Source organism: Olea europaea, unplaced genomic scaffold, assembly GCF_002742605.1.
Source record: "Olea europaea var. sylvestris unplaced genomic scaffold, O_europaea_v1 scaffold143, whole genome shotgun sequence".
Classification (NCBI taxonomy): domain Eukaryota; kingdom Viridiplantae; phylum Streptophyta; class Magnoliopsida; order Lamiales; family Oleaceae; genus Olea; species Olea europaea.
This window is the reverse complement of record NW_019231835.1, coordinates 276,387-289,128: the sequence shown is the minus strand read 5'-3', so window position 1 is coordinate 289,128 and position 12,742 is coordinate 276,387. Positions and strand designations below refer to the sequence as shown.

Here is a 12,742-nt window from a genome sequence, read left to right as displayed (position 1 = left end):
ATCATGAAGAAGAAAAAATTAAATGATCTGTGTTAAATAATGAAGTCCACGAATCTAGCTAGTTATCGATGAAACATAAAGCAATAAGTGTGAGGAACGAAGTAGCAAAAGGTTCACGTAAGAACCATGAACCGGTATTATCAAGAAATGGCAGATTGGTAAGTAAATAAAGTGTGATTCTTAATTGAATAAATTACAAGATAAAAATTACCACAAAGTTTGGAAGAATATCTATAAATACCCCTCCATTGAAGAAGAATGCATGAAATTCAAATATCTCACTCTCAAATGACTATTTTACTTCTTGCCCCTATTTAAACATTCAAATTAGGGAATTTCAGAAGTGAAAGTTGTGTTAGGTGAGTAGAATTTGTTGATTCAAATTTTATTTACAAATTGGCACCATCTGTGTGAAAACTGGAACAAAGTAAACTACGAAACTTCATCATATTTAAGAAATATTTTAGCATCTAGAAGAAATGAATCCTATGAACGGGACTCCAGAGGGAAATTTATCGCCAGAAGCCATGATCGGAGGATATAGTAGTGAGCTCTTAAATAGTGATAATCCAAAACAACAGCAGGATGAAACACCGCTAAAATCAATTATAGTAATGAGCTCTTAAATAGTGACTATAATTGATGTTTTTGTTTGAAAAAAGAGTTAAAGATGTAAAAATATGATTAAGGGATCCTTGGGGCAGAGAAGAGGGGCATAGGCGCCGATTAGGTGTAAAAAAACCGGATTTGGAACAGATATTCAGGGCACCAGAAAAGGTGTTGAAGCACAGCTCGCTTCCCACTGGAATGGCGCTCGAGCGCCACTCGTCGCTCTTTTGGTGCGATCCTGGCTGCTATAGCGGCCTATTTATCTGGAGAAAATTTGTTTCCTTCTTTTCCTTTTTTTTTTTTAATATATATATATATCCTCTTTCTATCTAAAATATATTCTTTTGGGTCTTATATATGGTCCACGTGATTTTGTCGTTGTATAGTATTAGAATAAAATTTAGAACATAGAATTTATAGTATTTTCTCTTCTTATTGATAAAATTCTCATCCTCTTCCCTTGGTGGTTTCTACAGTGTCCTTTATATTCTTGTATTGTGATTGCTTTATTTATATCGCCATCAATTATAGTCATCAATTTGCTAACATAACAGTTATGCGGACTATATTACTAAACTTTTATGTCATTAAAATATTATTTCTATTTAACTTGGGTTAATTTTCATTTGTTTCGGTATTGGATACATTTCTAAGCAATTGAAAAAGAAAGAACGATCAAGAAGGACGAAATTTGAATAAAACGTGCAATTTTGGGATCAAATTCCACATGTTAGAAATCAAAGGACTAAGTAGCATTAATTGAGTGAGGCCTTAGAAGAGAAATTTCAATGAAATGGGCTTGAGACCAATTGTAATGTGGATAAAATTCAAAGGAACGAAAATCATATAAAAGAAAGGCTCTAGCTAGGATTAAAAAAGGCGGCGGCGGAATTGTGAAAGGAATTGGATTCCTTTTTGGGAATTATAATGGGACAAAAATTGCTGGATGTTGGGAGTTAAAAAGGGACGGGCACAACAGCTAAGGGAAATTACGTACACGCAGGATTATGAACACGAGGAGAATGGACGCCATAAAGCAAAACTTGAAGAATAAAATTCCAGATTTTTTTTTTTTTTACTTAAATCTGTCGATCATTGTGCGAAAATTAAGAAATTAATCATTCCACCAACTTTATTTGTTTAATTCTGATATTATGAGTATATTAAGGGGTTATTTGAGCCCCATTTTTCTCAAAAACTTTTTGAAATAATGTTATGATGGAAAATGTGTGGTTAAAAAATAAAGAAAAAGTTTTGGATATATGTATAATATTATTTTATTGAAAAATATGTAGTTGAAATGATGTGAAATCACTGTTAAAGAATATAATTTGATGAAAAAATGTGGCTCAAACAAGGTCCAAGTGTTTTTAGTGCTAGAGTTACGATGAATCTTGTATTAAGATACTTTTAACTTTTGAATCTTGTTATTGATATTCAAAGCACGTTTTCAATTATTGTGATTGAAATGGATTTATTTCTCTCTACAATTATATGTGTAATTGTTGTGGAGTATTGTGGCTTATTTTACCTTCAATAAATTGAAAATAAGTTGAACATAGTGTCAATTGTTGTAAAATTTGATACGGGATATAATTTACCGTTATGTTCTACACGATATGTAAATATTCATAAATCCTTAATGCATTCTTATATATTCACATCCGCATAGAATATACAGTCGGGTCATATGTTGTTATATGTTTAACTCTACTCGAGAAAGATCGGAAAGTAATTTAGGAATACTGATTCTTATAATTGAATCATGCTGTCAAATTGTACAATTAGGTGTTAAAGGGGATTAATACAAGAGGATTTGAGATTATAGTATGCTTTTTCATTATCATATTTTAATAAAAATTGCATTTAATTATAATATTGCATTGATTTTAATTAATTTAGGTCATGTATTAATACGTAATTTAAGTGGTTACAATTAATTATAGAAAAAAAAAACAATTTTCCATTGTTTTGGTTAAGACTAAGTTAATTTGAACTTCAACTAATACAATCTCAATGGGTATGATATTTGAATTCAAAATTCATTTTATACTTATTAACGAATCTTGTAGTTGCGGTATTTTAAATTGAAAAGATTTTGCAACAATAAACTATCAATGACAAGCACATCTCATCAACTCTTGTCCATGTATATAGTTTAGGTGTGGCAATCGAGTTTAGCAGTTCGTTGACTTGTCCCAACTTAATTCATGGATGGCTTGAGCTCATTTTGAAAAGAGTCATGTGACTTAGTTGAGGAAAGATTTCTTTTATCACGAGTCAAGCGGGCTCCACTCGTGGACAGACTCTTTACATCATTTTAAGATTTTTTTTTTTTTATTAACAAAAGTGCTCATTTTGAGCTTATTTCAATAATTTATTTTTTAAAAAGAAATGAGCCAGCTCGGCTCACACCATGAACCACATGACCACAAGTCAAAAGTCGAGCTAAACCTAGACACACAATGAAGAAAGAATACTTCTAGAATCATTCAATCCCCAAATATATCTCAATATCGTAATCAGAATTAAACTTTAGTTGAGATTGAAAACCTTAACACTCCATTTGACCAAGTCAAAACAAAACACAACCTAAGTAATCCCAAAAAGCAACATCCCAGAAGAATTGTTTGTGAATCAAAACCCAAGGCATGTGAGGTCACGAAACCTCACTATGTGAATAGGCCTAGGCACAAGACCCCGTTTAAACCCATTTTGCTTCTTGTTAATTGTCTAGTTAGTGAATTACTAGATTTAGTACTATGATATTCTCTAAAATGTCATACACCATGGTTGGTTGTTGAGCCAAAGTACTAAGAGTTATTAGATATAGTAAATTTGGACATAATAACCACTGAATTATACGTCCTTAAACAAATTCTAGAAAAGTTTGGGATGGTTGAGCTATTGTAAGGAAATAAAGATACCGATTATTGTTCCAAAAACTTTACCTCTTTCAAAAAGCTCAGGAACGAATATGTACGGAATAGAAAGATTCCAACCCCCCAAGTAAAAATTAGTAAAAAATCGATTCGAATAAAAGAAATCAGTAAAAAAGTACCTCGAAGCGGAGCCACCTTAAGGCCAGTGCAGGCACTTGCTTGCATTGAACTTTTCCCAAGCAAAAAAAATAAAAAATAAAAAATAAAAAGAAAAGAAAAGAAGGCACCGTATTTGTCAATGTACATATGTAGAGAGAATTAAAGAGATAAAAAGAGAGAGAATCACCAACAAAAAGAAGGCAAGAAGTACCCTTAACTTTTCTCTTGTATACATATGCTATAAAATATATGTGCATTTGTAGAGAGAGAAAGTGAGAAGTCACTGCCCATTATTGGTTATAGTGGCCGTAGTAAATGCATAAAGAGAGAATTTGATGGCATAAATGAAAAGTTAGATAAACTCAAGATTATATCTAAACATGAAATTTGCACTAAGACCCATAAACTTTGTACAATAGCTAAAGAAAGCATAAGATTATGTCAAAGGTTCTCATAAAGCTTATTTAATTGTTTTGTTAGGCTGAGTCTAGAAATTTGTGTGAATCTTGGTTGATTATATAGCATGCATATGAAAACTTGATACATTTGTTCCTAATCTTTGACATATTGCTTTGTTTGTGTATTATAAAATTCTTGGACGTTCTTCATTTTTGTTTATTTGTTTATTATGTTTTGAGTTTATATATTAGTTAAAAAGAAAATTTGAATGAATATTGCATACTTTAATTTAAGAACTCAAATTTAAAACTCATCTCAGGCTCCGAAAAATTAAAATTTGACTTTGATTAAATTGTGCCTCCACTAGTCAATATTCTTGGCTCCGCCCCCTGATAAGGAGCCATGAAGATGAATATGAATCTCATGTGTATTAAATTTTATACGAATTGTCTAGGGCTTACAAGATGAAAATTGGGGGAAAAATAGAATTAAGGGTTTGTTTTTGAGAATAAATATTTAAACATTGCACTATTCGTTGCAAAAAAAAGTTATCTCATTGTAAAAAGTCTCTTTGAAACATTTATGATTCGAGTTATTAAACCTATGAGGCTATCCAAAACTGGGTGCCTTATAGTTATTTGACTTGGGAGTCATCGATCAAAAGCTAGCAAGTGCAGGAAACAGAAGACGCACCACCACCCGCCTTAATTAAGTCATAATAAACTTGTTTTAGAGAATTAGGCCTCTGACAAGGGGTAATTAACTGAGAGGATTATTGGAGATTGGAGATTGAAGCAATAAAAAATAAGAAAAATCCTTGTTTATTGATGCATTGAGCTGCAAATAGTAAGATCTAATCAAACTAGAGAAAGTAATGATTAGTAATATATAAAAGTTCAACGTTGGATCACACCTTGGGAAAAGAGTTAAAAAGAATAAGTTTGGAGGTGCAAATTTTACGAGTGAAGAAAGGAAATATTTGACCATTGAGGGTTGAGATTTGAATCACTTTATGAATTTATGATGCTTAACATGAAATTTCACACACACACAATTTTGTAATGGATAAATAGAAATTAATTTTAACACTGTGATTTTGAAGGCTTTTATGGCTTTAATGCAAAGCTCTCAATATTGAGATCAGAGGCAAATTATTTAACCGTGTTTATTTTTATTTAATTTAGATTATAATTTGTTTGAGGACAAACAAATGTTCAAATTTTTGGGTATTTAATAAGTGTATTTTGTACACTTACCTGAGCTATTGAACTAGGACATTTGTGATTGATTTGGATGAATTAGCTTAACTATATGTTAATTGTGTTTGTCAGATAAAACTTGAGGAAAATTGATGAAATTGAATAAAAGATACGAAATGGGGGAAAATGAAGAAAATGGAAGTTTGAAGACTAAAGTGCAAACATCCAATTGTTAATTCAAAACAGAAATAATGATTGAAGATCACAAAATCAATTGGATGCAATTGGAGGTCAATTGAGTAAAATATAGTCAAAGTGTTTTCACAAATCAATTTCAAATCGAAAAGCTATTTTCCAGATTTTCAACCTCATATTGAGACTCATTTTTAGCATATCAAACGTTCGAATTGGGAAATTTATATCTTTTGAACCGTTTTTATATTGGATGAATATGAACCCTATTATTTATTTATATTAATTTAAGACTAGCAGTTTAGCATTTTTATTGTGTTTCTTGATTAATTTCGCATTCTCATCGTATTAGTTAACTACGTAACTAAAATTAGATAATTAGTTGCTTCTTTTAGTGTTGAAGACTCATAACAAGTTTGGAACCCGTCAAAATTAACAAATGAACAATAGATATTTGGAATAACAATGTCACCTATCGAATCCTATAAATAATCTATAATTTAATGCATTTTAATCGTTCGAATTCTTACTTGGAATAGACTTGGGTCGTGATCATGATAGAATTAATCCGTCGTGAAAAAATTAAACACATTTGCTTTATCAATTGTCAAGAATGCACAAATATGACTAGATTACATAATTAAGAATTGAAATGGATGACAAATTCAAAATCGAATAAAATCATCCGTTTATTGATACAATACACTTTTACTGCTTTCTTAGATAATTTAGCATAAAATCACAACATCAAAATCTATTTTATTGTTGCAATTCAAATTACATACGAAACTAGCAAACTTGAATTGAAATTTATTCTTCATGGGATGATAACTCTTCTCAACAAAGTTATTACTTGTCAACGATCCCGTGCGATTGTGAAATTTTATTGAACACACTACTAAAAAACAACTTTTCAGCTACGAAAAATTACCAACGGATGCAATCCGTTGGTGATTAGAAACGGATTATCCATTGGTAAAAGTAATTCACTTTTAGCTACGATAATTAGCAACGAATTTTTCGTTGGTAAAGATGATATCTCTTTACCAACCGATATTTCGTGCCTAATGTAATCATTTAACATTTAGATCTTCCTCCAACGGATCTTCCGTAGGTAATGTACCGAATATTACCAACGGATTGTATCCGTTGGTAATTAGAAGCGGATTATCCGTTGGTAAAAGTAATTCAGTTTTAGCTACAATGATCAGCAACGAATTTTTCGTTGGTAAAGTTGATATCACTTTGCCAACGGATATTTCGTGCCTAATATAATCGTTTAATATTTTGATCTTTTACCTACAGATAGTCCGTTGGTAATTAGAAACGGATTATCCGTTAGCAAAAATGATATCTCTTTACCAACGGATATTCCGTGCCTAATATAACCGTTTAACATTTTGATCTTTCAGCAACGGATATTCTGTTGGTAATGAGAAATGAATTATCCGTTGGTAAAAATAATTCACTTATCCCACATCGGAAGTTTACAACAATATCTTTGTAGTTGCCCTCTACAAATTTGTGGTCCAATAAGGAATTAAACAATATTTTGGCCTTTCAATTAGTTGGCTAAAAATAAAAAATTATTAAATTTATTAAATAAATAAATAATAAATAAATAAATAATTTTTTTACCATACGGTTATTTACAACATTGATTTTTACCAATCGTAATGATAGACATTTACCAACGGAAAGTCGGTTTGTATTGGTTAAGACTTTTACCAACGAAAATTCCGTTGGTAAAAGATTCACACTTTACCAACGAAAAATTCGTTGGTAAAATGTTTACTCTTTACCTAAGGCATGATCCGTTAGTAACTATCAGCGACCCTCAAATTACCAACGAATTTGTGGTTACAAATATTCCGTTGATGAAGATTATTAGCAACGGATATTGAGGCTTTAGGAACGAAAAATCTGTGCTCGAAACTCTGTTTTTTAGTAGTGACAATAATCTAGCATATATCAGAAGTCATTAACTTATGTACTATTCGCTTTGAAATTCAACTTAAGTCTTTATTAAGGGAGGTCGTGTGTTCGAATCCTAAGGACGCGACAGAAAGTTATGAGGGAAAAATAGGTTAGACTCTTTTAAAACAGATAGTATGTAAGTTAACGGTTTGGGTATAGAGATTGAATCATTACAATGTGCCTGGGCTAAAGCCTGATATCTTAGTAGTAGAAAAACAATAGTTCGATAGTTGATTTGAAATGAAATGAAGTTAAGTGACTACCTTGAAATTTCTTTAAACTTACATGCATAACCTTGTTTTTATCCTTCTTAAAGTGCATGTAACCTTCTTCTTTCTTTTTTTTCTCTCATCTGGCACATCAAATTTCTATCTTTTGTGTTTGAATGAAGTGAATAGAATGATGTAACTAAGGAAAAAAAAATAGAGAAGAAAGATTAAAGAGACGACCAAGTGAAATCTGGTACGGAGGTGAGTTACTAACGTGTTTAATCCAGGCCATTTACGAATTTAATGATTGTAAAATTAATTAACTATTTGGATGATAGAATTAGAAGGAAATGTGCATTTTCCATTTTTTTTTAAGATTATAGGGTATGAATTTTAAAATTATGAGTGATATAAATTTTGTGAATAAAAATGATGTTTGTTTATCCTATAAAGTTAAAAAAAGTTTTGCCAAACATACTCAAACTGCAGAATTTTTTGTGTTTCTGTAGAAAGCTGGACTGATGTTTAGATGCCTCAACTATTTAGTTGTGACTGGAGTCACTCTAATGGGTGAAGCTTATTACACCCGTCGTTCCATAAAAATAGATTTATTTTTATTTTCACACATTAAGAAAATGTAAATAATATAGTTAGAAACATAAGTTTTTCTTACATTTTTTCTAATATACTCATACATTAAATACTGATTTAAATGTGAATAGTTTATATTTGTTGATAACAAAACACATTAAATAGGAGTTATTAGAAAATTTATACCCACACACACTTTTAATAAAGAAAGTGGTCTATTTGGAATCGATGAAAGAGGAAAGCAAATCTATCTTTATTGAATGGAAGGAGTATTTATTAACTCACCGTTGAACCAGCTGTAATCAAGATCACGACTAGGTAAGAGATGTTTTCATCATTTATAATTTAGCACGTGAGATTTCCCATACCAATAAGAATGTTCAATTTTGAATTAAAAGGAACAGCTAAGCTGTGTTAAAATGAGTTTAATGGTTTAAATAACTTTTCTAAATTATTTGTAGCGTAGATTTACCAAACGCTGAAAAGAAGCACAATAATGAATGAATACATCGAGAATCAGATAACCCTCAAAATATTTCACTGTCCTGCTAGAGTTAATCTTGAAAACCTTAGCACTTTATTTGACTCAGTCAAAACCAAAGAAGACTTAAATCTTGTGTGGGGTATGCCTGTGGGGCTGGCATACCATCCCATGTGGTATGCTACCCCATCATGAATTAACATGTGTACAAACTTTGTCAATTGTACAATTTTTAATTGAAAAGTACGTTGGCTCCAACCTCTTCTTCTTTCCCACTTTTTCCATTCTCTCCTTAAAAATTGGACCCACCTTCTAATAAAAATTCTCTCTCTCTTCAAAGTCTTGTTAGAAGACGGAAGACTTTCTGAGCAATTTATAATCCAGCAAAAATCACAGGTGTTCTTTAATTTTTTTTAATTTTCATTTCTCTAAATTTTTTAAGTATTTATATTATATAAATGGGAAAGTGAAATCATCTTCTATTGTATTTATTTTGTTGAAAGTTGAATGCGTTTTCAATATTTTCAACAAAGCCATTTGTTGCTTCTAATTTTCGAAACGGGGTAGAACCGTTGGGACTGTAAGTGTTATATTTTAGATCCAATCAACCTTGGACGTAAATACTTTTAATATATAATTAATGCAATTTAATGACAGATCTATTATTTAATTAATAGACAATTAAATTAAATAATAGAGTCCATAGATTCAAATTTTAGTAATTTGTTAATCACAAGGAGTCATGATTGTGAGATACAAATTACATATAACTGAATCTTAAATAATCTGTGGTCGTAAGTAATAACAAGATACAGATATCGTCTTTACGGATAAACCATCACGTCTGACATTTCTTACTTGTGAAGTAAGTAACTAATCTCACAAGTTAAAGTGTAGTGACACTTGAATAAACACGTGGATGTTTTGTTATAGAACAAAATATTGGAGACCCGCCTAGAGATTCCACATGGATAACTATCTAAGTATCAGTGGTTAATCTCTAACGTCCGATAGTGGGATTGGTCCTTTGACTTGAGGTCGTCATAGTATCTTATATGAGGACAGTCATACTTTGACAGTGTTGGATGTTGCTCTGACAAGGGCCGCTAATAGAACATTGTTCGGGTATGTCAAGAGTTGTATGAAGGTTGTGAATGAGTAATAGAGGATTCGTCACTCTTAGATAGTAAGGAATTATGATCTATATTTCATTCAATTAAGTTGATAACGAAATTCTTGACCAATATGTACTCATAAGTCAAAAATAAGTTTTTGACTTATATTGATTGAATAGTGGAGTGAAAGATATGATTGATAATCGAGATCAACATACTTCCATATCTCATAATTGATCGGATCATATTAACGAAGGGATTATAGTTTCACGGTAAACGAACGAGTTTGGTTTTGTTATGCCACGTCACATTTCCCGTCACATATATTGCCCCGACACATTGTTAGATGTCAATTTGGGACGACGAGTGTGAATTGTTGATAAATTAAAAGGGTGTTTTTATTTACCGATTTTGATTAGATCAAAATAATATTTCACGTCGTTTGACATCGTGATTGGGAACCTGATGGGTTGCACACAAAAGAGAATTGGAAGATTGCAATTAGTCAATTAATTAATTTAACAATTGTTGGATAAATTAATTAATTGAGTTGGTTATTTATAGGCCCGAATTAGTTAATTTGATTAATTAATTCACGGACCGGATTTAATTAAATTGATTAATTAAATATTGGACCTGGTCAGATCAAGCCCGTTTGGGCTTATATAAATAACTGATTACACTTTACAATTTTAGAGAGAATTCATTATTCTTGCTAGTATAAGAAAAACCCTAATTCTATAATCTTGTTCTTTGTGTGGATCACCGTTGGAGGCTGGACAATTGGACAACTGTGTTTAGCAGATCAAGATCGTTGGAACGCAAGAAAAGCAAAAGAGTTTGCAGATCTAGAAAAATGTATGATCTTTTTCACAATTTCTATCTAAACACAAAGAAATTCCTAGTGAGAATAAAAAATTTGTTTTATTTTCCCATGCGCACATTAAGTAGATTCCCTATAGGGACCGCCCGCCCTACATGGGATGTTACTCTTTAATTTATTAATTTTATTTCTCTAAATTTTTAAGTATTTATATTATATATATGGGAAAGTGAAATAATCTTTTGTTTTATTTATTTTGTTGATATTAATAAGGGTTGAATGGGTTTTTAATAAGTTAATATTTGCAATCAGGTTTTCTACTGAATGGAGGATTTAAGTTGTAGAGAAAAAATTTGTGAAGAACTCAATGTGGGAATGGAAGTATGTTCAGATGAAGAAGCTTATAATAGATGTAATACATATGCTCTAAGAAAAGGTTTTAGTATCTGTAAAGGGCATATTCGAAGAGATGTATCAAAAAATATTAAACTGCGAGAATTTTTATGTTCAAAGGAAGGGTTTCAAAGGGACGAAGAATTGCTTGAAGTGAAGAAGTATAATAGGTTAGAGACAAGAACGAGTTGTAAATTTATGGTGGAATATGGAAAATTTTTCATATCAATACTCATCATAACCATGAACTTGCTAGACTAGAAGAAAGACAATTTCTTAGATCAGGATGTAGGGTGTCTAATGCTCAAGCAAATGTCATTAATTCCATGGTTAATGCTGGTATAGGACCAACAAAATCATACTTTTATTTAACAAATAAGGTTGGTGGAGCTGAAAACATTGGATTTACCAAAAAGGATATGAGAAATTATTTGCAAAGAATAAAAGGTGAAATGATTGAAGCAGGGGATGGACAAACTTTGCTAAACCATTTTAAGTTAAAGCAAAGTGGGGATCCCAACTTTTTCTACTCAATGCAAGTGGATCAATTTAATCAGATGACAATTTTTTTTGGAGAGATAGTAGGTCAAAGTTAGATTATGATTGCTTTGGTGGTGTTGTATGTTTTGATACTACTTTTCATACTAATAAGTACAATTTGATATGTGCTCCATTTGTTGGAGTTAACCATCATTGGAAAAATGTTTTATTCAGTTGTGCATTTTTATTAGACGAAGCCACGGAATCATTTATTTGGTTGTTCGAGTCACTTAAAGAGTCCATGGGAAATGGACAATCAAAAACTATTTTCACAGATGAGAACAAAGCAATGGCAAATGCAATTGAAGTAGTTTTTCCACATACGCAACACCGATTGTGCACTTGACATATTGCTAAGAATGCTACGCATCATCTTAGTAGGTATTATGCAAATCCAGATATCAAAAGGCAGTTCAATAAATGTTTCTATGGGTGTTATAGTGAAGAAGAATTTCAAGTTTCTTGGGATGATATGATTAATAAGTTTGACCTCGGGAGTTACTCATGGCTAAAGAAATTGTATTCACTGCGAGGAAAGTGGTGTTGTACTTTTAGTTTGGATACATTTTGAGCAAATATAAAGTCCACCCAAAGGAGTGAGAGCACAAATAATATCTTTCATCAAATTTCTACCAAGACAATGGACCTTGTTATTTTTGTACACCACTATGAGAAGAAAATAGAGGAAATGCACTTGGCTGAATTATAAGATGATTATCAATGTAAACACGGTGTTCCTCATCTATCCATAAGGTGTGGTATTTTAAGTCATGCAGTTAATGTGTATACCCCAAAAATGTTTAGTATTTTTCAAAAGGAGCTAATGGGTTGCACTGGAGTGAGGATGAAAGAAGTGTGTAGAGATTATGAAATTTACACATATGAAGTAGTTGAATAAGGTCAACAAAGAGTGCACAAACTCCAATACAATCCCCTTACATTCGATGTTTTTTGTTCATGCAAGTTATTTCAATCATTGGGGATTTTATGCCAACATGCTTTAAAAGTGTTTGATTTGAATAAACTCACTAGTATACTAACGCAATTCATAATGAAAAGGTGAACTAAAGAGGCAAAGAAAGGAATTGCCGCAAGTAATGACAAAAGTGACCTGTCAATAATGACAAATGATGAGAAATCTTCCAAATCATTACGCCTTAGTGAGTTGATGCA

At 31.4% G+C, this 12,742-nt stretch overlaps 1 protein-coding gene across 1 annotated transcript; it reads left to right on the top strand.

Annotated features, from left to right (window-relative positions):
* Positions 1–11,011: 11,011 nt before the first annotated feature.
* Positions 11,012–12,045, top strand: LOC111375903 (protein FAR1-RELATED SEQUENCE 5-like). Its single transcript, XM_022998818.1, has 4 exons — positions 11,012–11,199; positions 11,286–11,476; positions 11,587–11,876; positions 11,968–12,045. The coding sequence occupies exons 1-4, from the start codon at positions 11,012–11,014 to the stop codon at positions 12,043–12,045; spliced, it is 747 nt and encodes a 248-aa protein (XP_022854586.1).
* Positions 12,046–12,742: the final 697 nt, after the last annotated feature.